Source organism: Cannabis sativa, chromosome 8 (assembly GCF_029168945.1).
Source record: "Cannabis sativa cultivar Pink pepper isolate KNU-18-1 chromosome 8, ASM2916894v1, whole genome shotgun sequence".
Lineage (NCBI taxonomy): Eukaryota > Viridiplantae > Streptophyta > Magnoliopsida > Rosales > Cannabaceae > Cannabis > Cannabis sativa.
The window spans coordinates 42,805,322-42,830,990 of NC_083608.1; the positions used below are offsets into that span (position 1 = coordinate 42,805,322).

Here is a 25,669-nt window from a genome sequence, read left to right on the forward strand (position 1 = left end):
GGAGTAAAATTTTAAGATTAATTTTTATATATACATATATATTTTACGTACAACAATATAAAATCTAATTATTCATCCAACTAAATGAAAATATTAATTAGTTCGATTGGATGTTGGATGTATTAGATTTTTAGACACTCCATCCAACCTTCAATCCGATCCAATTGGATATTCAAAAATAACATACAATCTAATCCGATCACAATTGGATATCTAATGTTTGGCGATTAATTGTAATTGGACCAGTCGGTTCTCATTGGATTAGATAATTTATGCGCACCCCACTACATTTGGTAAAAAGGTAAGAGAGAGAAAGTCTTTTGTAATATATTGGTAAGGAGTATTATAATTACACCCCACAAAAGAATATTATATTTACACCCCACAAAATTATATAAGCACCTCAAAATTATAATTACATATTTAGGTTTTTGTGAAAGGACTAAAATAGATATCTTGATATCTTTATTTAGTTTATTGATTTAATTTTTATTAAGTACACCCACTTTTTTTTTTTTTATATATAAACACTATACTATTAATTATAAATTCAAAAATAGATTTTTTTTTTTTTTGAAAGAGAATTTAAAAATAGATTGATATGAATATTTTTCACTCCAAAATTATTAATGGAAAATCAGAGATTTATTTTGAGATTCATTAATGGAGAAATCATTCTATACAAAACAAATTTCTGTGTAAATGTATTTAATTTAGCTTTATATTAATATTATATATATGCATTTTCGTTTTTCATGAAAAACAAATAAATATACATTAGATGAATTTAGTGATATACAACAATGAGAGATATTAGACTAGAAAAAAAATAAAAAAATATTTCGTAACTGTATTTTTTTTTTCACAAAACAATTCTAAAACTGCTACTATTTTGTAATTTTTCTTAACAAACCATTTAATTGTTTTCACAAATCAATAACTTTAATTTTTAATTATTATTTATTTTATTAGACTTGGACAATCAATGTGTAGAAGCCATTAATGACTTCTGAGTTTTCTCTTTTTCTTTTTTCAATCGTAACTTAAAAGTTTTGGGGTGTATTCAAAAGATATCATTTTAGTACACAAAGTGGGATGTAATTGTAAAACAAATAATATTTTAATTAAAGAATGAGGTAAATTTAGTAATAGGGTGTAATTATAATTTTATGGGGTGTAAATATAATTTTTCTATTGGTAATTGTAATCATGAGTCATGCCTATGTAATAAGAATTTATACAAGTAGTGTAATACTCATTATAATGTAAAGGGATTACAAAAGTTAATAGGATCAATCAAACATTATAATTGTAATCTCCATTCCATTCCATTTCAATCTTGATTACATCAAAGCAAACATTATAATAGTGATTACACAGAATAATAATAATAAGTGTTAGTATTTAATATTTAAAATAAATTTTTTTAGTAATTACACAATGTAATTATAAGTAATTCTCATGAGAGTATGAGAATTAGGGAGTGTAATTGAGACATCTCAATTACCTCAAATTATGTCGTCACAACGTAATTGTGTGGTCAAACAAATACACAAAATTATCTTTAATTATACCAAATTCTAATTCTCTTTTGCCTTTCGAAACACACCCTAATTATATATTAATGGTGTGTTTGGAATTGGAAGTAACTAGGGGTGCACATGAGCTGGGTTGGTTGGATTACAAGTGTTTTAAGGGGCCAACCCAATGATTGTAGTTTGGAGAAGCTATAAAACATTCAATTTTTTTATTGTACAACCCAACTTAGTTAGTAAAATAAATATAGTGTAACGCCCTAATCTATAGGGACGCCACGTGTGTGATTTCATAAACTAGTTTAATACTAATAGAATAATTAATTATTAAAAACCGTGATAGTATTAAAAACTTGATTAAAATAAAACACTAAAAATGGACATTATAACGGCAAAAAAGTGTGTTCCGGGAATTCCTGTTATAAAAAGTTTTGCTAAAGAAATATATACGACAACTATTTAAACATAAAATCAAAATACACAGCAGATACAACCAGTCTAAAACAACTCCTGGCAACTCGGCACGCAGGCCGGCAAGGTCAATATGTACATTGCTGGAGAAGACTGCCACCTCATGGTTGATCTAGCTTTTCTTTGCCTTTACCTACACCACATAGCACCCGTGAGTCACAAAGACTCAGCAAGAAAAGTAATAATAACAATCATATAGCTTATTATTCGAATATTGTCATTTATACACAATAAGAATCAAACCATCACACTTTGTTCATAAGATGAAATCTAAATCACTACTGGCATCTGCCACGAATAAACATTAGTATACAGATATTTGGTAATACAAAACTATTATACCAATAATGAAATTCATATTCATTTAATCATATAAAAAATATATATGTTACCTCATAAAGCAACCATCTTCATGACATCATGTTGCCTAATCGGGCAAGTCGATGCTTTAATCTGATGATCTTGTATTGTATCGCCTAATCAGGCAAACCCGTGCCATAGCCCCTAATCAGGCAAACCCGTGCCATAGCCTGGCACCCATATGTCGCATAACTGCATCACCTAATCAGGTGAGCCTATGCCCAAAAACCTGCACCCACATATCATATAATTGCATCACCTAATCAGGTGAGCCTGTGCCACAATCTGGCACCAGTATATCGCATCATCTAATTAGACGAGCTCGTACCTACGCCCGGTACTTATCATGTCACTGACGCCCGTACTTACGCCCAGTACGTCGCCAAGAAAATCGCATCACCTAATTAGGTGAGCCCGTACCTACACTCGGTACTCATCATATATCACTGACGCCCGTAGTTACGCCCAGTACGTTACCAGAAAAATTGCATCACCTAATCAGGTGAGCCCACATATCACATGCATAATATTATCATATTATCAATACTCAACCAATCAATCTTTTCAATATATAACAATATTAACTATATCTCAATATTAATCAATTCATAACAATACTAATTGCATTACATACAACGTACTATGCAGTACAATATACTTTTCAATATATAACAATATTAACTATATCTCAATATTGATCAATTCATAACAATACAAACTGTATTACATACAACGTACTATGCAGTACAATATACTTTTCTTACCTTTAATCCAGGTTCATATATTTTGGCCAACCCAAGTGGAGAACTATCCCCGATGATCTCGGCCCTATGTCACAACAACGATAAACCAATAAGTGTTTATCCCAAAACACTGTTTATATTCACATAAGACAATCGAGGGTTTTCTACCAAACCCCGCAGTATAAATACACTAAAATAAAACTTATATTTTGGCTCTAAAACATACACCATATTGTAGAGCTCGTCGCAAGCTTCGAAACGGTATATAGAATTTTCAAAACGGACACCTGAGTCAAAAGTTATGACAAAAATACGATTTCTGATCTCTTAGGAATTTCTATAAACTGTGAAATACGATAATTTCAATTTTCGCACTCACCGAAACACTACCAAAACTTATCCAAATCACTCCAAACTTCACAGGTGCATGTATGCCATAAATACTACCATCCTTACGTAACAGAAATAAAAATCGACCCCTTAAATGAAAAACGCCATTAACGTTCGGACTAAGCTTTAAAAAATTTCAAACTCGATTTCTAACTCAAAAATCACTTCTAATTCAACAATAAAATATCGAAACTCGTCCCATGACTACCCGAGAACAATTCTATAAGGTCAGAACCTTCATAACTATTCTAATTCACAAAACCCCTATACGAAACCAATTGTTTTTAAACTTAAAACGAAATTAAACCATACCTTAAGCTTTCCCTCTTCAAGGATTTGCTATCCTGCTACTACCAGAGCTTAGATCGCTAAGTTTTGGATTGAAAATTAAAGAAAATAAATATAAAGGGAGAAGATTTTATCGAAGAAGGGAGAACGAGGGTTTCGTTTGTCGTTCGTTCTATTCTATTTCATTGATAACTTAATATATATATATATATAAAAGTTAACTTACGTTAACTTATTTATATATAAATAATATTATAATAATATAATAATATATTAATAATAATAATATAATAATATTAATTAAAATTTTATTATTAATAGTTATCTTATTATTTTTTAGCCACTAAAAAATTTCTATTTCTAAGGTATTTGGCCAACTTCGAGTACCCTAAAATAACCCGATATTTCTAAAATCAACTTATCCCAATAATCTCATCAATATTTCCAACTAAAACTGTTGTGACATTTTTGGCCTCCAATCGGGTCTCCAGGGTCGCCAAACTTGAAAATATTTTTATTTCACAAATAACTCATATTATATCCACGTATTTCAAATAAATTCCCGTAATTAACAAATTACGCTTATGTATCCACTTATTGAGTCTCCTGGGTCGCCCAACCTGAAAATATTTTTATTCCACATATAGCTCATATTACATTCACACATGCTATATAAATCTCCGTAATTAACAAATTACGATTATTTACTCATTTATAGCAAAATTTAAATTTTATACTGAAATAGATTAGTAAGATCATAATCCCACTAATTACCTGATTAACCCATAGTATAAATATAAACTCGAATTATTTACCATTAGGCTTATCGGGATATTACATATAAGTTGGATTGGGTTGGGTTCATTAGGTTGAGATGAATATTTTAAACTTTAATATTTATATTAGAAACATGACAAAATAATTTAACCTAGTTGTTATTCGCGTTTTTGGGTGCGTGACACGTGTACTTTTAATGCCCAAAATAAACTCATGGGCCCATTCGTCAGGCTCAGACAGATCAATGGGTCAACCCATAAGAAGAGTCAAATTACAACTTCGAGTTCAAATGTGACCCTGCCTCGACCAAGCTAGACCTTCTTGGTCTCGGAAGGATGACTCTCATCCAGAGAGGTGAAGACTCGAAGAGACGATGCCAGATATCCTCAGGGGTAATCCCATAGGAGTAGTTGAGGAGGCGTCAAGTGCGATCCTACGTGGCACCCTTCTAACACCAGATCCCATAAAATTAGGGGTTTATCTTTTGTGTTAGACCTAGGAAAGGCGCACAACACCAAAAGAAGCATACATTTTGTCCAACGTCCACTACTCTCACATTTATTGTACACAATCGGTGGTGCATGAACACTTGTCACCATCAAGTTGTATGATCCCGTACGAACAAAGGAAATCCCTCCAATTTGGGCCTCATGTACCCGACCCAAATTTAATATTATAATGTATTTTACCCCCATCAGTGGGCTTAGTTCATGTTCAAAACCCTAACGGGTCTGGGTTCACTCGAGAACTCGGTTTCATCCTATAAATAGGGTTTTATCCCTTCATGCAAAGGGTTACGAATTTTGGCTAGAAACTCTATAAAAATTTGGCAAGAACACTCTTGAGTAAAATATTCCATAGTCAAAGAGCTCAATAATATTGACTTGTGTCCTAAGGCTCGCTAATGCCCCCAACCACATAAAAATTATTTTTTTCTTCATTTCTTAAAAATTTATCCTTAGCTTAATCTATTATTAATTCAGTTTTTGAAAATATCAATAAATATTTTGGTGCTTAAAATGAGAGTTAAAGAAAGTATTCTCCATTGTTGTCACTCAAAATACGGTCATCAAGCCAAATACTCGCCAAGACCATGAAGATGTTACTGATGACAATCTAAACTGTCCCCCTCTAGTAGACACTCAAATGGACATTGCAAGGGATGGTGAAACGTTAAAAGCGGGTAGTCGTCTGCTTCGAAAAGGCCACCACTAAGAGAAATACATTGATGAAACTCCAATTGAGGAAGATGACTAAGAAGGATGAAATGAGGACCAAAGAGATGACTACGACAAAAACCCTGATAAAGACTACGAGGAAGACCCGGAGGTGGTGAGAGTAAGGCAAGTAGTCACAGATCAACATAGAAAGATGTCAGAGCAAGAAGAAGCTACACACAAAATATAAGAAACCCTCTTACAGCTACAGAACATGGTAGCGAAAGGGAACCTCAATGTTAAAAACCCATAAGTGGGAAAGTTTAACCGGTTGGAAAATCTTTTACCAAGATATTAATTTACTACTTATGTATATTAGATTATAATTAATCTAAGATCCTGATATAGAAAACATAAAACAATAATATAAACACATAAAAAAATTTAGAAAACCTTACAGTGGTTGCAACAGAATATATTATCTCCTTCCGTTCAGTTCTCTGATCCTTGTTATTTCTGTCATAGAGTATTACCAAAAATTGAACTTGGATCTTCTCTTCCTTTGATTGTGTTCATCACAGTCTTCCACAAACGCTTGAGTATCAACTTCAATAGTGTGGATTTATACTCAAATCACCTTTCAAACAATTTTAAGATTGAGATTTACTAGTGATTTTTGAAATAATAAAGAAAAAGAGAAAGAGAGTTATCTAACATTGAATTTTTCAAGCTAGAATTATGAGACTTAAGTTAATTCTCTATTCTCATCACTTAGGTTATGTTTGAAATGAGATAGGCTGAAATAGAAGATTTAGGCTTTAATCAACTATAGGGTCGAATAATACAATGGGTCTTATAGTTAAATTTTTGCCACTTTATTTTATTTAAATAAAAAAAAATGTGTTTTTTCCTATTTTACAACTTATCTCATTTAACCATTTAAATACTAATTTTATTTCTTAGTAGAACAGACTAAACTAAGAGACAAATACAATACATGACAATTTGTATTGTAGCATCCAATTTCCCTAATGATGGAGGAAATTTCATCAACCACACTCTTATGTATATTTATATATAGCACTATGTATCTATATCACTAAGTGGAAAATATTGTTGATTAATGTACTTTTTAAAGAAATATTGTTGATTTATTAGTTTTTTAATAAATATTATAAAGATTACTTAATTTAAGTTGGTTTAAAATTAATTAAAATTAATTTTCAACTCTAATTTAATTTTCTATAAATTTATATATATATATATATTTATATGATAGAATTCGAAATTCAATGTACAGTATTTAAAAATAATACATTTTTGAAGTCATTCTAAAATAAAATAAAATTAAACTGGAAAAATTATTCTAATTTATGTTGGTCTAAAATTAAATAAATTAATTTTCAATATAAACATAACTTTCCTATTTAATTAAACATCTTAAGAAAAATGTCAAATATTTAAGTGTCTAGAATACAATTGTAACGCCCCAATATTTTGCCTTATTTTACAAAAATACTATTTTCATGCATAATTTGAAAAGATAAAAAAAATAATTTAAATACAACAGTGGATTTAAAAAAAAATCAAAATGCAACAGAGAAGGATCCTTCATTTGTAAAACAAGATACAGTAAGTAAATAATTTTAAATAATGCATTTCCACTGTGTTAGATTTATCAACTGCTTAAAATAAAACTAAGGCACCACCAGCGTTCTAGATCGTTTGTGCGCCCGTAACCGCTCACAGTATACGTGCAGACCACTCGCTCACTTTATACATACTTCCCTGTTTAATACCTGTAGGGGGAAAGTAAGGGGGGTGAGCTAAAAGCTCAGTAAGGAAATGCTTATCAAACAATACCATATAATATCACACATACCATTAATGTATTTATTAAGTTTTAGCAATATCATACATGCTCTTTTATAACTATAACCAAATAACTGTACATATGGAAACCTTTATCATACAAGTCTATACTATTTGTTCACCTTTTGTACACATATACAGAGATCATAACTCCAATATCATACTCATAACATAATCATATCAATACTATAAATAATAATAACATTATCACAACATTGGCATATCATAGCCATTACTTACATAACCCGGGCCTAGCCTGACCCTACAATATCCTGGGCCTAATCTGCCCATATAATAACATGGGCCTATGCAGGGTTATGTAAGTAATGGCTATGATATGCCAATGTTGTGATAATGTTATTATTATTTATAGTATTGATATGATTATGTTATGAGTATGATATTGGAGTTATGATCTCTGTATATGTGTACAGTGTGAACAAATAGTATAGACTTGTATGATAAAGGTTTCCATATGTACAGTTATTTGGTTATAGTTATAAAAGAGCATGTATGATATTGCTAAAACTTAATAAATACATTAATGGTATGTGTGATATTATATGGTATTGTTTGATAAGCATTTCCTTACTGAGCTTTTAGCTCACCCCCCTTACTTTCCCCTGCAGTATTAGACAGGAAGTATGTATAAGGAGTGTGGCCGGGCGTACGTATACTGTGAGCGGCTACGGGCGCACAAACGATCTAGAACGCTGGTGGTGCCTTAGTTTTATTTTAAGCAGTTGATAAATCTAACACAGTAGAAATGCATTATTTAAAATTATTTACTTACTGTATCTTGTTTTACAAATGAAGGATCCTTCTCTGTTGCATTTTGATTTTTTTTTAAATCCACTGTTGTATTTAAATTATTTTTTTTATCTTTTCAAATTATGCATGAAAATAGTATTTTTGTAAAATAAGGCAAAATATTGGGGCGTTACAACAATTAACTTAAATATTAATTTTCTTATTCATTAAATATATCTAGAAAAATACCAAAAAGTCTAACTAGAAAATATCTATCTAGATATTTCATAAACTAATTACTAATTTTTTAATTAAAATACAATATATTTTAGTCTGTTTATTTCAATAAATCGTTAATGAAAAATTACTTGATTTAAGTTGATATAAAATTAATTTTTAACTTAATCTAATTTTAAAATTGAAATTTTTTAAAATATCTACAATAAATGTATTTCGAAATTAATATGAGAAATGATTCTTAAAATAAAATAAAATATATTCTGAAAATTATTCTAATTTAAGTTGATTTGAAATTGAAAAATTTCCGACTTAAATATAATTTTCTATTTAATAGAATTCATTAAAATAGAAATAATTAAGTATCTAGAATAAAATCAAATTAATTATTAATTCTAATTTAATATCTAAGAAAATATTCTAATTTAAGTTGGTCCAAAATTAATTAACAAATTAATTTTCAACTTACTTTTTTTTTTTTCTAATTTAATCAATTTTCATGAAATAGAAACAAATAATTAAGTATCTTGAATAAAATCATCTTAGTTATTAATGCTATTTAAGTTCTAAGAAAAAATATTATTTAAGTTGATCTAAAATTAATTAACAAATTAATTTTCAACTTAAATATATTTTTCTACTTAACTGAATATTAGAAAAAAAAAATTAGTTACTAGAAATCACTATCTAGAATCTTTTCTTTAAACTAAGTGTGTTTTTCTAAATTAATTTTAAAATAATCAAATAAAAAATTAATTCCTTTTATTTCAAAATTAATTATGTTGCTAATTCAATTTTAAGTAGATTAAACTAGTATAATTAGCCTAATACAATTATTTAAATAAGGCAAATGAGTCTTCACAATTGAGGTTGTTTATTTGAGGGAGGGTTGGGTTCAGTATGTTGTACCCACTACTAATGGTCCCCTAACTCTCACACAAGGCACAAAGGAGAAGAATTTAACGTTTCATTAAATAATTATTATTCATTGAATAAGCCCAATACAAATTGGGCCTAAATAAAACTATCAATTGTGATATTTCATTTTAGTAACCTAGTCCATTTATCAATCTAAAAATAAATGGATTTAATATGCATCTAAGCCCAAAAGTAAACATATAAACTCACACAAGTCAAATTGATTTGGATGGACCCTACCATGTTTCTAGGTTTACACAGATAAAAAAAAAATACAAAATTTACATGTTACAAAATATTTATAAGATCTATTGACAATTGGACTATGATTAAAATCAGATCATTAGATCTGTCAACAAGTTAATCATAACAATTTAGATCAGATAAATAATAGGTTTGTTAAAAAAAGTTTTTTTTTTTTTTGAATAAACAAACAAAATATCCATGTAGCAAATTGTGAAGTAAGATATTTGTATAATTAAATTATCATTTTAACTAACCAACTAAATTTTGAAAATTTACGGTTGTTAAACCAACCTTAAATATATTTTCAAAAATTTAAAACTCAACTAATTTTAAAATATCTAGGTTTACTTGAATTATTTTATCGAATTAAATTAAATATCTAATAAGATAAATGATTTAAAAATAACCAAATAGATATTTTCGGTATCATTTTCTAATCTTATAATTTAATAAAATTAAAATAATGAAATAAACCAATTTTAAAATAGATATGGTTAAATAATTATTATTTTAAGATTAAAATAATAAACAAATAATAATTATCCTAATTATACGTCAAAATATTTCAAATTAAGTATTTTTCAAGTTTTTACAAAAATATCTAGGTCATTTAAATATTTAAAATACTATTTATAAATTTCTGATAAGTAAAATCATATAAAATATCATTTTTCTAACTTATGATTTATAAATAATTAAATATTTCACAAAATAACCAAATTTGAATTTGAAAATATTATGGTTAGAATATCCATAAAATATATAGGTTAATTTCAAATTTATTAATTATTTAATTTATCATATAAAATAATTTTAATATATAATATTGTTGTGATAAATCCAACACGCAAGTATACGTATCATTTTAATAAGTAATACTCAGATAAGTGAGATCGTTCCCACGAGGACTGTGTTAGGCTAAAATTAGTCTAAGATTCGGGTCATATTTCGGTTAGTTTTCACTCTTTGTTTCTAGTTTTAAGGCTATATTACGCTTGATTCTTTTGTTTCAGGTCCTCGGGCATTTAAAGAAAGTATGTACAAGAATTGAGGAAAAACGGTGAAAGAATCGAGAAGAAAAACCAAAATTTGTGTTGCTGCCTATTCCCGTCGCGACGGGGAATTTGCCAGTCGCGACGGGAACTGACAGAAACTTTCAAGAGATTCGAAGCTGAACCCCCGTCGCGACGGGGGCTTTGCCAGTCGCGACGGGGACCGCAGTGACGGGATTTTTGGGCAGTTTCGTAATTTCACGAATTTTAAAGATGAGAATTGGTTTAAATAGCAAGGGTTCGTGAAAATTAGGGATTATTCAGAATTGGAACCCTAGAAACAAAGGAGGAGGCTAGAAGAGCGGCTTGTGGCGACCCGAATCGATTGCTTCAACTAGTTCTTTCTCTTCTCTTTAATTTTTCTATGTTCTTTTCTATTTCAATGTTAATTATGGATTTGATTATGGATGTTTTGAACTAAACTCCTATTTAGGGAGAATGATGAATGTTGTTTAAGTTTTCCTAGTTAATGATTAATTGCCATTCCTCCATCTTGATTGTGAACACTATTCATATTTGTGTTTAATTTCCATGTGCAAGATTGATCACCTTTTACATGTTTTATGATCTCAATTCAAAATCTGAAAAGTGAGAATTGAGAATGCTAAAATTGGATAGTCTAGGTTTTGATGTGAAACGAAAGTATTTACATAGCCTTTGTGACACTCAGATTATTGCTTAATGCTGATCTCATGTTGGTTTAATTAAGAAATTAATTAGAAAGCATGAGATTTAGAACCTAGAAGATCTGAAAAGAGCTAGGTTAATTCATAATCTGTCATTCACTTCAAGAGAAGGATAGCATTTAAACATTAACATTGGTAACTTAACAACAGGATTCGTCTCCCTATTTTCTTATCTTGATTAATCTTCCTTTGTTATTTCTAATTTTCTGAATTGTCTTATTTAATTCATAAAAAGTATTCTTTTACCAGATAGAATCAATAGTATAATTTAGTAGTAATTAGTCCAATTCCCTGTGGTTCGACCTCACCTGTGTGAGTTTACTACTTGATTGCGTATACTTGCGTAGTGATTATAAATTTAGCAACAAGTTTTTGGCGCCGTTGCCGGGGAATTGTATAAAGATTAATATTACCCAAAATTATACTAACTTCTACTTTGGTATATTTTCTCTTGCTGATTTTTCTAACCTTTTTCTTGCAATATTTTCTTGATCTATTTCAGGAATCCTAAGTGTATGCGCCGTCAAGGACAAGCAGTCATATTACCAGTTGATCCTGAAATCGAGAAAACTTGCAGGAGGAATCGAAAGAACAAAAGGCAAGAAAGAGTTTCAGCAACTGCTGAAACATCAGAAATCATGGCTGCCAATGTGAACAATAATGTTGGGAACAATGGGGGTAATAACGGTAATAATGGAGGCGCTGTGGAAGATCAAGCTAATGGCCGTAGCTTGAGAGATTACATTCTCCCTACTCTGACGGGAGTGCAGTCATGTATTAGGCCACCGGCAGTGGATGCAAACAACTTCGAGATCAAACCTGCCATCCTTCAAATGGTGCAGTCTTCAGTTCAGTTTGGTGGCCTCCCTTCTGAAGATCCTAATCTGCATCTCTCTAACTTCATGGAACTCTGTGAAACTTTTAAAGTTAATGGAGTTAGCGATGATACCATTCGACTGAGATTGTTTCCATTCTCACTCAGAGAACGAGCCAAGAGCTGGTTGAACTCTTTGCCACCCAACTCTATTGCCACCTGGAATGATCTGGCAACAAAATTCTTGTCAAAGTTCTTTCCTCCAGCGAAGTCTGCAAAGCTGAGAGGCGAAATCAATAACTTCTGCCAACAAGATAATGAATCTCTCCATGAGGCTTGGGAGAGGTTTAAAGATCTGATTAGGAGGTGTCCTCATCATGGTATAGAGAAGTGGATGCTGGTTCACAACTTCTATAACGGGTTGGTTGGTAATACTAGAACTCTAATAGATGCAGCAGCGGGCGGAGCTTTTATGAGAAAGAGTGCTAATGAGGCGTATGATCTATTGGAGGAGATGGCTCTAAACAACCAGCAGTGGCCAACTGAAAGGAGTCAATCCAAGAAGGTAGCTGGTGTGTTAGAAGTCGATGCCATCACAAAGTTAACAGCTCAGGTAGAGGCATTGACAAAGCTAATTGCAGGGCAAGCTAAACAAGCCCAAATTGTTTGTGAGTTATGTGGAGGAAGTCATCACTTTTCGGAGTGTCAAGCAGATGTGGATGATTTGCCAATGGATGAAGCTAAGGCCATTGGGAATTTTTCACAGAACAACAACAACAACAATTATGGGTTCAACCAGAATAACAACCGAAGAAACAGTGGGTTCTATCAGCAACGAAATCAGAACCAACAGTTTAATCAGCAACAAGCCTCTGGTGGAAATTCTAGTTTGCAAACAGATTTCTTGCTCCGGTTATGATCGAAACTAGATCTTCAATTAAAGACCTGTAGACTCAGATGGGCCAGCTAGCAACTCAGGTAGCAACCCGCCCTCAAGGAAATTTGCCTAGCACAACTGAAGTTAATCCTAAAGAAAACTGCAAGGCAATTACCCTGAGGAGCGGTAAGAAGTATGATGGGCCTGAGTTACCACAACCAGTTGAGGTAGATGTAGAAATAAATGCTCAACCAGTGCCGACACCAACACCGACAGCAGAGAAGGCTACTGATAGCCCAGCACCATCACAACAGTCTCCACCTATTAGCATTGATCATCATGTGAAAATACCATATCCTCAGAGGCTCAGAAAGTCAAGCCTAGACAAGCAGTTCACCAAGTTTCTAGAAGTCTTCAAAAGACTTCACATTAACATTCCTTTTGCTGAAGCTCTTGAGCAGATGCCAAGTTATGTGAAGTTTATGAAAGAAATTTTGTCAAAGAATAGGAAGATGGAAGACTATGAGACAGTGGCTCTAACTGAAGAGTGTAGCGCTATTCTACAGAAGAAACTCCCTCCAAAGCTCAGAGATCCAGGGAGCTTCACTATTCCTTGTACTATTGGTAAAATTGAAGGAATAAATGCACTATGTGATTTGGGAGCCAGTATAAACTTAATGCCTTTGTCAGTGTTTAAAAGATTGCAGCTTGGTGAAGCAAAGCCAACCACGGTAACTCTTCAATTGGCGGACCGATCACTAGCTCATCCTAGAGGAGTCATCGAGGATGTGTTAGTAAAAGTTGACAAGTTCATCTTTCCAGCAGACTTCATTGTTCTAGATATGGAAGAAGACAGCAATGTTCCTATCATCCTGGGGAGGCCTTTCTTGGCAACAGGGAAGGCACTAATTGATGTTCAGAAAGGAGAGTTAAAGCTAAGGGTACAAGGAGATGAAGTTGTATTTAATGTGCTCAAGGCAATGACTTACCCTACGGCTAGTGACAACTGTTTTGCAATTGATGTGGTGGACCAGTTGGTGGAGACAAAGACGCACATCAAAGACCCTCTTAATCTGACTTTGGTACAAGAGGAGGTGGTGGAACAAGACGGTAAGGAAGCTTATGAGTATGCTATGTGGCTCGACTCTTATGGACCGTTGAATAGAAGATACTATGAAGAGTTAGGAGTCATACCAACAAAGCCTACCCCATCTATCGAAAAGCCTCCTCAACTAGAGTTGAAAGTCCTACCAGATCATCTCAGGTATGAATATTTGGGAGAAAGTAAGACACTTCCTGTCATTGTAGCATCTTCCCTATCTTCTGTAGAGACAGACAAGCTATTACGGGTTCTAAGGAAGCATAAGAAAGCCATTGGATGGACTCTTGCAGATATTAAAGGGATCAACCCTTCAACTGTAATGCACAGAATTTTAATGGAGGAAGGAGTGAAGCCTACCATTGATGCACAACGAAGATTAAATCCACCAATGAAGGAGGTTGTCAGAAAAGAAGTTTTAAAGTGGTTAGATGCCGGGGTAGCATATCCTATTTCAGACAGTAAATGGGTGAGTCCAGTCCAAGTTGTTCCAAAGAAAGGAGGGATGACGGTGGTAAAGAATGAGAAGAATGAACTCATCCCAACCAGAACTGTCACGGGATGGAGAATCTGCATTGACTACCGGAAACTCAACAAGGCCACAAGAAAAGATCACTTTCCACTCCCATTCATTGATCAGATGTTAGACAAGTTGGCAGGTCAAGAGTACTATTGTTTCCTTGATGGGTACTCAGGGTATCACCAAATAGCTATAGCACCAGAGGATCAAGAGAAAACAACATTCACATGTCCATACGGTACTTTTGCTTTTCGACGAATGCCATTTGGGCTGTGTAATGCTCCAGCAACATTTCAGAGGTGTATGATGGCCATATTTTCAGATCTAATAGAAAAATGCATCGAGGTGTTCATGGATGATTTTTCAGTGTTTGGTTCATCGTTTGACCAATGTTTAAGCAACTTGGAATTGGTTTTAACAAGGTGTGAAGACTCTAATTTGGTGTTGAACTGGGAAAAGTGCCATTTCATGGTTACAGAAGGAATAGTGCTGGGACATAAAATCTCGAAAGAAGGTATTGAGGTTGACAGAGCCAAAGTATCTACAATTGAGAACTTGCCGCCTCCAGTTTCAGTTAAGGGAGTTCGAAGCTTCTTGGGTCATGCCGGGTTCTACAGAAGATTTATCAAAGACTTCTCCAAAGTTGCCAAACCGCTATCTAATCTTCTCGCTAGTGGAGTGCCTTTTGAATTTGGGAAAGATTGTCTTGAAGCATTCCAGATTCTTAAGGATAAGTTAATCTCAGCACCGATCGTGACTACACCAAACTGGGAATTACCTTTTGAAATCATGTGCGATGCAAGTGATTATGCGATTGGAGCAGTGTTGGGGCAACTAGGAATGTCAATCTGGGCTCTTTTCGCGGGCCGGGCCGGGCCCCCGGCCCGACGGGCCGACCGTGGCCCGAATTATTCGGGCTCTTATCGGGCTTCTGGCCCGGCCCGGCCCGGCCCGGTATATATTATTTCGGGTCGGGCCCGGCCCGGCCCGGTTTTAAATATTAAAAAAAAAAAAAAGAAAAATAACTAGAGAGAATAATAATATTAACAAAATATCGTGTTGGTCTTTGTAACAGTTCATAGAGATATAGTGATAATTTCAATAAGTTTGTTCTTATTTTTACCAAATGTTTCGTTTCAGACTGTTGAGACTGTATTCTATTGACTATTAACAATTATTCACTTTCAAGGTCATACATTGAAACGTTTGTTTCTGTAGATTCTATTCTGCAAATTAAGTATTTCTATTATCTATATTCAATGGTGACTGGTATTTCTATTTTATTTCACATCCTTGTTTTGATTATTAACTTCCAACTATTGAAAAGATTGAACTGAGAGTATTATTGTAAGAAGTTATCGAACTAGTTTAGAGCAGAAGCTATATTATTTTAAGGTTATTATCTATCTGAGGTTGTGATGCAATTAAATATCAATTATGAGAAACTTTTATGTTATGGCCTGTCAAACTTGTTCCATAATTTTAATTTGTTCCAATGAAAATATATATGTAGTTAAAAGTTAGTTTTAATCCAACATAGTTTTGTTGGTGGTGCCTCTATATATTCAACACTGTTGGTGATGCCTCTATATATTCAACAGACTGTACACAGTTATATATATATATATATGTTGTTAATTACAGCATTCAATTAATTCTACAGTACCCATGCATGCATTTTGATTTAATCATCCTACCTAAAGTGTTCATTTGTTATAAACTACTATTAGTTTTTCCCACATTCGAAACAAGTAGTGTTATAATAATGATTTGTACTTTATTACTGATAAAGTTGAAATTTTTCATGAAATTCAGGCGATGAAGAAGAAGAACAGTAGCAACACATACAAGAAAAAAAAAAAAAAAAAAAAAAAAACCGGGTCGGGCCTAACCCGGCCCAATTATCTCGGGCCGGGCTTGACCCGCTAAGCCAAAAAAAGGAGTCGGGCCGGGCCGGGCCGGGCCAAAGTGATGTCGGGCCGGGCCGGGTTTGTGGCGGGCCGGGCCGGGCCCGGCCCGACTGACATTCCTAGGGGCAACAGGTTGACAAGGTATTCAGAACTATTTACTATGCAAGCAAAACCTTGAATGATGTCCAACTGAATTACGCTACTACAGAAAAAGAGATGCTGGCTATAGTGTTTGCATGCGACAAATTTCGACCCTATTTGATTGGCAATAAAGTGATAGTGTATACAGATCATTCAGCAATCAAGTACTTGATGACTAAGAAGGATGCCAAACCAAGATTAATTCGATGGGTTCTTCTTTTGCAGGAATTTGATCTAGACATAAAAGATAAGAAGGGTACAGAGAACCTGGTAGCAGATCACTTGTCAAGACTAGAGCTGGAAGAAAGTCAGAATACAAAAGAGGTACAAATAAATGATCAATTTCCCGATGAACAACTCTTTAGTGTGAGGGAAAGTCTGATGGTACCATGGTATGCAGATTATGTTAACTTTTTGGCTGCCAATATCACTCCTCCTGAGCTATCTCGCCAACAACTAAAGAAGTTCTTTTCTGAGGTGAAACATTACTATTGGGAAGAGCCAATCCTTTACAAGCACTGTGCAGATCAGATAATAAGAAGGTGTGTGCCTGAAGAGGAGATGTACTCTATTCTTAATCACTGTCATGCTCTACCATGTGGGGGACATTTTAGTGGAACTAGAACAGCTGCCAAGGTGTTGCAAAGTGGATTCTTTTGGCCAACACTTTTCAAAGACGCTAGTACTTTTGTGAAGGCATGTGATCGTTGTCAGCGTACAGGAAATATCTCAAGGAGAAACGAAATGCCTTTGACAGGAATCTTGGAAGTAGAATTGTTTGATGTATGGGGGATAGATTTCATGGGTCCTTTTCCTTCATCGTTTAGCAATCTATACATCCTATTAGCTGTGGATTATGTGTCAAAATGGGTGGAAGCTGCAGCCACACCAGCTAATGATGGTAAAACAGTTCTTCGGTTCCTTCAAAAGAACATATTCACTCGGTTTGGAACTCCCCGAGCAATCATAAGCGATGAAGGGAGTCACTTCTGCAACAAACAGTTTGAAGCACTCCTTTCGAGATATGGTGTTCGTCATAGAACCGCTCTACCTTATCATCCGCAAAGTAATGGCCAAGCTGAGATTTCTAACCGTGAAATAAAGATGATTCTAGAGAAAACGGTGCAGAGATCAAGGAAAGATTGGTCAAGAAAGTTGGATGACGTATTGTGGGCTTATAGAACAGCGTTCAAGACGCCAATCGGGATGTCACAATATCGGTTGGTGTTTGGAAAGGCTTGTCATCTACCGGTGGAGCTAGAACACAAGGCGTATTGGGCAATGAAAACTTTGAACATCGATTTAAAGGCTGTTGGTCAGAAAAGATTACTACAGTTGGATGAGTTGGAAGAATTCTGGAATGAGGCTTATGAGAACGCTAAGATCTATAAAGAGAGAACTAAAAGGTGGCATGACCGAAATTTAGTTAGGAAGGAGTTTCAACCTGGGCAACAAGTTCTACTTTTCAATTCAAGGCTGAAGTTGTTTCCTGGTAAATTGAAGTCAAGGTGGTCAGGGCCATTTACAGTGGTCAGAGTGTTTCCTTATGGAGCGGTGGAATTAAAAGGTGAAGGCCCTAATACTTTCAAAGTTAACGGGAAGCGGTTAAAGCTCTACTTGGGAGGTCAATTCGACCAAGCCAAGTCCGCCATGATACTGGCGCCACTATGAAGATTTCGGTCAACGTCCAGCTGAGTGACGATAAAGCAGCGCTATTGGGAGGCAACCCAATCCTTTAATTTAGTTTTACTTTATTTTTCTTTTGAATTTATTTTTTTTAGAAGACATTTACAAGTGTTTTGTGGCATTTTAATTCGTTCCATTGCACTTAGGAGAGATTGCATTTGTAATTTTACAGTAAAAAAAAACAAAAAAAAAGCTCGAAGTCGCGGCGGGCTATTGCCCGTCGCGACGGGGAAGCAAAGCTAAATTTTCGAAAACTTTCTGCTCACTCCCGTCGCGACGGGGCACATTGCCCGTCGCGACGGGACCCCGTTTTCAGCTTTTAAAAACCCAAATTCACCCAATTTCACCATTTAACCTAAAATTTCAACCCAACCCGATTTTTCCCCTTTTCTCACCCTAAAAACCTCATTCAACCATTAAACCTCAAATTTCTTCTCATTCTCTTCAAATCTTTCATCCAAATCCCCAAAAACACAAATTTCTCTCATAAATCTTCTCTTTTCTTCAAAAATCACACCACAAATTCCACTTTTTCACCCAAATCCAAATTTTCCACTATTCATCATCCTCAACCTTGAGTTCTCCATGGATGTGCAACAATGGTGGTGGATGGACGAAATTCTTGCTTAGTAAGTCTCTTTCTTGTCAATATTTTGAGTAGTTAAGCGAGTTTTTCAACAATTTGAATAGTTATCTAGAATAGTTGGGAATTTGTGGAGATTTTTTGGAGAAATTGTTGAATATTTGTGAAATATTGTTGTTGTGAGATTATTGTGGTATTATTGTGATTTTTGGGAAGTGAAGAAATTAAGGGGAAGTGCTGCCGAATTTTTCCCAAAATTTTTGTGTGGTAATTTTGAAGTGTGTAATGGGTTCTAAGCGTTCTCGAACGGGGCAATCGGGTGCGTCATCGTCAAAACCACCAACACCGGCGTCAAAGTCTAATTATGAAAAAGATAGATTTGTGAGTTTGAAAGCGCAAGAAAGATACTTCGAATTGCAAAAGAGAGCTTTCATTGTGGATCGAGGTATCGAATATGATGGAAATCCCACTCCGAATAGCCCATTATTCGAGACCATGAGGCAACAAATTCAGAACCGCCAATGGGAGCAATTAGTGAAGATTCCAGAAAGAATCAATCAGACTCTGGCTCTTGAATTTTTAGCCAATTGGCCGGAAGCAGAGAACGATAGGGTACGAGTCCGCAAAACAGATGTGCCTGCAACTTATGCTTCTCTCCATAAACTGTTTAATATGGAAATGGTGAATACACACTACTACAAAAGGTTCATGAAGGAAAAGTTTGATCCTGTGGACTTGGCAGAAACAGTTGGTTTTCCGGGTTTAAGATTGCATGAGGTGGATGATGGGAACCTAATGCTTTATCGCTGTGAATTGAATCAAGTTGCTCGCGCTTGGATGTTTTTTGTGAGTGCTAGGCTTATGCCTAGTAAGCATTTATCAGATTTTCCATTGGAGAGACTCAAAATTGTTTATGCAATCATGAAAGGGATTATGGTGCCGGCTGGGGGTATCATTCTGAATAGTTTAGATAACATGGTTGCAGGATCAACACATGCAGGGATTGGCCTAGCGGGAATTATAACTGAATTGTGTGAAGCTCATAAGGTGCCACAATATCCTTATGATAATCTAGTGCAGCCACAACGAAATATTGATTGGACAATGGTGCGAAACCTTAAACCCCCGCATCCCTATGGCCAACCGCCTCCTCCACGTCATACTCCGCAACAAGAAATTCATGTCCCCGAGGAAGAGCACATTCCAAATGAAGAAATGCCTCAAGCGGTACCCACTTCCACTCCCCTTGATGCGGGGATGCAACATATCAATGCTCAACTCAACTACATCATCCAGCAAAACAATCATATCCAGAGTTACATGGCGCAAAGAAGTGAATTTGATGAGAATCAAGTGAGGCAGTTCAATCATTTGATTGATTCGTGGAGTCTTGGGGTCGAGGACCCGAATTATTTGGCGTATCCTCCGCGTTTTCAGCCTTATGATCAGCCACCACCACCAAAACCCTTCTGATGGGGGTTCAGGTAAGTCCTTCTCACCTTGAGTATAATAGTACATTGGGGACAATGTCATATTTAGTTTGGGGGGAGAGACTTAAAATTTTTTAAATTCTGCACTTTAATTTCTGCATTTTAATTTTCTGTTTTAGTTAAGGAATGGCAATAAGCTAGAAGATAGTTGTATACTGCTGATTAGTGTGATGTGTTCTGAAATTGTAAAATAACTGTGTGCTTGATTCTGTTAACTCTTTGGATTAGTTTGGATGCTTAGAAACCTGTGTTTATCTGCAAAAATATTCAATCTGTGAAAATTGTTATAATTGTTTTACTATGGTTTGTGGTAAGATTGACAGGATAGTTTAGAACTTGCATGCTTATTCTCTTGAGACGAAATCCTTGATAGTGTTCAATTGGAATATGATTTAGGCATTTGTTGGAAAGTTTGAGCCTTTCAAGCCTACCGTAATAAGATGTATCCATAGTTAACCTTTTGAGCCTAAACCTATTATGTTTTTCACCCATCGAAAAAATTTTGTAACCACACTATTAATTTTTTTTTTTTTCTTCACCCTGTATTCATGATATCATAAGCTACATAATTAGTTTGGGGGAGGAGAAACATTTAGTGTGAGGAAATAGTGAGAGTGAAAAAAAAATTGTAAGATTGAGAAGAGGAAAATTGTGTAATTCAATGTCACTGAAAAAAAAAAATGAAATATGATGAAAAAAAAAACACAATAAAAAGCAAAAATATGTGTGAAAAAAAAAAGAGGAAAAAATTTCAGTGATGTTGAAGAAATAATAGAGACGTCTTCTATCAATCTTGGTAAATCTGGGAATATTATGGGATCTTAGAGAAAGAAAAGTAAGAAGCTTGTGGGTTCTGTTCGTGTGCTTATGATATCTTTAGCCAAAATTGTCTTTTGCCTACCCCTGAATATCTGAGCCATACTACCTAAAGCCTTGAAAAGACCTAATGATTCCAAAGAATACTGTCAACATTAGTGGAGAAAGGTAAGCATGCGAGCTTATGAGTTATCGGGCTGTGGAACTGTTGGAAAGAGTAAAACTTTTATAACAATGGTTCACATTTGAATAAATTTTTGCAGTTGTACATAGTGTTATAAACTGAGCATCTAAATTAATTGTTAGAGTTGGTAGAATTGAAATTCTAGTTTGAGCAATAGAAGAGAACAACACATGAGGCAGTAGTATTATGATTATCTGATAGCGTAGTTAGTAGTTAGTAGCATTCATCTTACTCGAGGGCGAGTAAGAATCTAGTTTGAGGGAATTTGTTAGGCTAAAATTAGTCTAAGATTCGGGTCATATTTCGGTTAGTTTTCACTCTTTGTTTCTAGTTTTAGGGCTATATTACGCTTGATTCTTTTGTTTCAGGTCCTCGGGCATTTAAAGAAAGTATGTACAAGAATTGAGGAAAAACGGTGAAAGAATCGAGAAGAAAAACCAAAATTTGTGTTGCTGCCTATTCCCGTCGCGACGGGGAATTTGCCAGTCGCGACGGGAACTGACAGAAACTTTCAAGAGATTCGAAGCTGAACCCCCGTCGCGACGGGGGCTTTGCCAGTCGCGACGGGGACCGCAGTGACGGGATTTTTGGGCAGTTTCGTAATTTCACGAATTTTAAAGATGAGAATTGGTTTAAATAGCAAGGGTTCGTGAAAATTAGGGATTATTCAGAATTGGAACCCTAGAAACAAAGGAGGAGGCTAGAAGAGCGACTTGTGGCGACCCGAATCGATTGCTTCAACTAGTTCTTTCTCTTCTCTTTAATTTTTCTATGTTCTTTTCTATTTCAATGTTAATTATGGATTTGATTATGGATGTTTTGAACTAAACTCCTATTTAGGGAGAATGATGAATGTTGTTTAAGTTTTCCTAGTTAATGATTAATTGCCATTCCTCCATCTTGATTGTGAACACTATTCATATTTGTGTTTAATTTCCATGTGCAAGATTGATCACCTTTTACATGTTTTATGATCTCAATTCAAAATCTGAAAAGTGAGAATTGAGAATGCTAAAATTGGATAGTCTAGGTTTTGATGTGAAACGAAAGTATTTACATAGCCTTTGTGACACTCAGATTATTGCTTAATGCTGATCTCATGTTGGTTTAATTAAGAAATTAATTAGAGAGCATGAGATTTAGAACCTAGAAGATCTGAAAAGAGCTAGGTTAATTCATAATCTGTCATTCACTTCAAGAGAAGGATAGCATTTAAACATTAACATTGGTAACTTAACAACAGGATTCGTCTCCCTATTTTCTTATCTTGATTAATCTTCCTTTGTTATTTCTAATTTTCTGAATTGTCTTATTTAATTCATAAAAAGTATTCTTTTACCAGATAGAATCAATAGTATAATTTAGTAGTAATTAGTCCAATTCCCTGTGGTTCGACCTCACCTGTGTGAGTTTACTACTTGATTGCGTATACTTGCGTAGTGATTATAAATTTAGCAACAGACTGTAATTAAGTACCAATTAATTAAATTCTTGTTTCCATTTGACAATCGAATAAATTAATTTTTAACTAAATAAACTAAGCAAAATTAAATAGAATGTTTAACAATGGATGTGAAATTAGGGAGAACACTAATTAATTATTCTTCTTCCTCTTATGTGATGACAAATTATAAATTAACCTAAACTCTTTTCAGATCATAACAGTCCTAAATTGCATGCCAACTACTGCATCTATGAGATAGAACAACATACAATTAGCATTAAGCAATAATCTAAAAGTCACATAAGCTATGTGAATACTCTCATTTCACATCAAAACTCATGTCTATTCATTTAGAGCATTCTCAGTACTAACTTTTCAGATTTTGTATTGAGATCATAAATCATGCATAAGGTGGGCCATCAAACACATGTTATAAGCACAAATATGAATAAATCACCATGATAGAGAAAGAAAGAACAATCAAATAGCATTAATCCATATAATAATCTCAGTCAAAATCCATCAAATCCCTAAATAGAGAATTTAGCTCATAATCAAATTCATAATTAAACGAAACACAGATAAAAACATAAAAAATCAAGAGAAGAGAAAGAAACTAGATGGAGGATTGTCGCGGATTGCCCATGCTCGCTCCAAGAGTCTTCTTCTTGTGTTTCTAGGGTTCCATATGGTCTCCCCTCTATAATTCGCGACCCCCTTTCATTAAATAGAATTTTTCAGCCCAAAAACGAAAAAAGACGAAGTTAATTTTGACTTGTACGAGGTCGGGGCCACGGTGGCCAATATTCTCGCCGCGGCGCCTGTAGAAAAGTGGAGAAACGAGCTTTTTGTAGTCCCCCGCGGCGGCGATCAAAAGCACCGTTGCAGCCACTGGACCCATTTTTTTCTACTTCGACATCTTTTAGTAAAATAGGCATAACTTGCTCATACAAACTCCAAATGAGCTGATTTAAGATGCGTTGGAAAGATAAAAAAAGAGATCTAAAACTTTTAAGCTTTGACTTTGTCCAAAATCGGATTAGAACATAGTCGAATTTAAGCTTGAAGTTTCAGCTTTATTCTCTTTTAAAATTTTCTCTATTTTATAGATCACTGTTTTTCGAAATTTATCAAATTTATGCATTCCAAGTGTCGAAACGTGAAACCAAAGAAAACAAGCATAATTTTATTCTAAAAATAATAATAAAGAAGAAAAACAACTATAAAATGTGACCCGAAACTTAGGCTAAAAATAGCCTAACAAATATTTTAAATTAAAATGATAATGCTATCTTTTAATTTAAAATGTATCCAATATTAAAATATCTGATCTTATAATTAAATAATATATATTAAAAAAATTAATAAAATTTTAAAATCTGACCATAAATAAAAATAAAATAATCAATTTTTAAATTTAAATCTCAAAATATCAGAAATTAATAATAATCTATTAAAAAATTAAATATTATTAATTTACAAAATTGATATTTAAGTTTAAATATTAAAATAATATTTTAATTTTGATTTTTAGGGTTTGAAATAGGGAAATTTAGAAATTTGTGGAATAAATCTCGTAACTGCCCACGAAACAGGCTGCAAGCAACCCATTCCGCGCGCGGGAGAGGGAACTTGCAGGGTACATGGGCAGCATATCTCGGCAGGTGCAGTATCTGGACACGCAACTCGCAGCCTCCAGGCGTGTCTAACCAAAGTCCATGCCAAGCTCAGACAAGATTTGTCCCCTGTCCGCGCGCGCAGAAGCACTTTGTCTGAGTGCTCTGTACATGCGATTGAGCATCACCTCGACCATATGCACCCGATTTTTCAAACCTTCATAACTTTCTTATTTTTTATCAGAATCGAGCTCCGTAAAAACTAAAATTGCTTAATTTTTCACAAGAAATCCAAATAAATTATTTTCATGGAAAAATTTTGTAAATCACATACATTTATCAAATAACACATAAACCAACATGAACACATCCAAATCAACACAATAAACATATTCATCGTTTTAAATCTATATTTCATGAAAGTAATCATTACCATGGCTCTGAGTCCAGATGTTGGCGATATTTTAAAAGGATCTAGATTTACGAACAAGTATGTTGATTAACATCCTAAATATGAATATCTCTAAAACAATAAAATTAAACACATAAGAGTTTAGAAACCTTACATTGGTTGCAGCGGAATATAATGACTCCTTCCGCTTAGATCTCTAACCCTTGTTCCTTTCTGTCGCAGAGTGCTGTCAAGATCTGAACCTGGATCTCTTTCTCTCCTTCGGGTTTGGTTACCACCGTCTTACTCACTATAATTGAGTACTTAACTTGCTATGTGTGGGCATGGTACTCTTTCACTAAGGGTTCGAATATGGTGAAGAACAATGAAGGAGGTTTGAAATCACTATTGAATGTGTCTCTCATCTACTAATTGTCAGAGAATGAAAACTAGATTTGGTAGGTTGAATAGTCAAGTTGACAAGAGGATAAGATGAAAGCATCGTATTTCTTTTATAGTGTTTTAACTAGGGATTAGGGTTGAATTATATGGATTAAAAAAGAATAAAATATTGGACAAAAATACACTAAGGTTGACCACTAAAAGGGACCATTCT

At 34.1% G+C, this 25,669-nt stretch overlaps 1 protein-coding gene and 1 non-coding gene across 2 annotated transcripts; one reads left to right on the plus strand and one right to left on the minus strand.

Annotated features, from left to right (window-relative positions):
• Positions 1-12,573: 12,573 nt before the first annotated feature.
• LOC133030676 (small nucleolar RNA R71) lies at positions 12,574-12,680 on the minus strand. The gene has a single exon (XR_009684222.1). It is a non-coding gene; the product is annotated as a small nucleolar RNA R71 (small nucleolar RNA).
• A 5,444-nt stretch (positions 12,681-18,124) lies between these two features.
• Positions 18,125-18,656, plus strand: LOC133030631 (uncharacterized). The gene is made up of 2 exons (XM_061103434.1): positions 18,125-18,467; positions 18,625-18,656. Exons 1-2 carry the CDS (start codon positions 18,125-18,127, stop codon positions 18,654-18,656), a joined length of 375 nt encoding a protein of 124 aa, XP_060959417.1.
• The last annotated feature ends 7,013 nt before the right edge of the window (positions 18,657-25,669 follow it).

Bases quoted from the DNA above. Each gene is read 5' to 3' on its own strand.
- LOC133030631 (XM_061103434.1), top strand. From the start codon at position 18,125: ATGAAAACTTTGAACATCGATTTAAAGGCTGTTGGTCAGAAAAGATTA. The intron at 18,468-18,624 runs GTCAATTCGACC...TATTTTTTTTAG, and splicing joins GTTAAAGCTCTACTTGGGAG to AAGACATTTACAAGTGTTTT.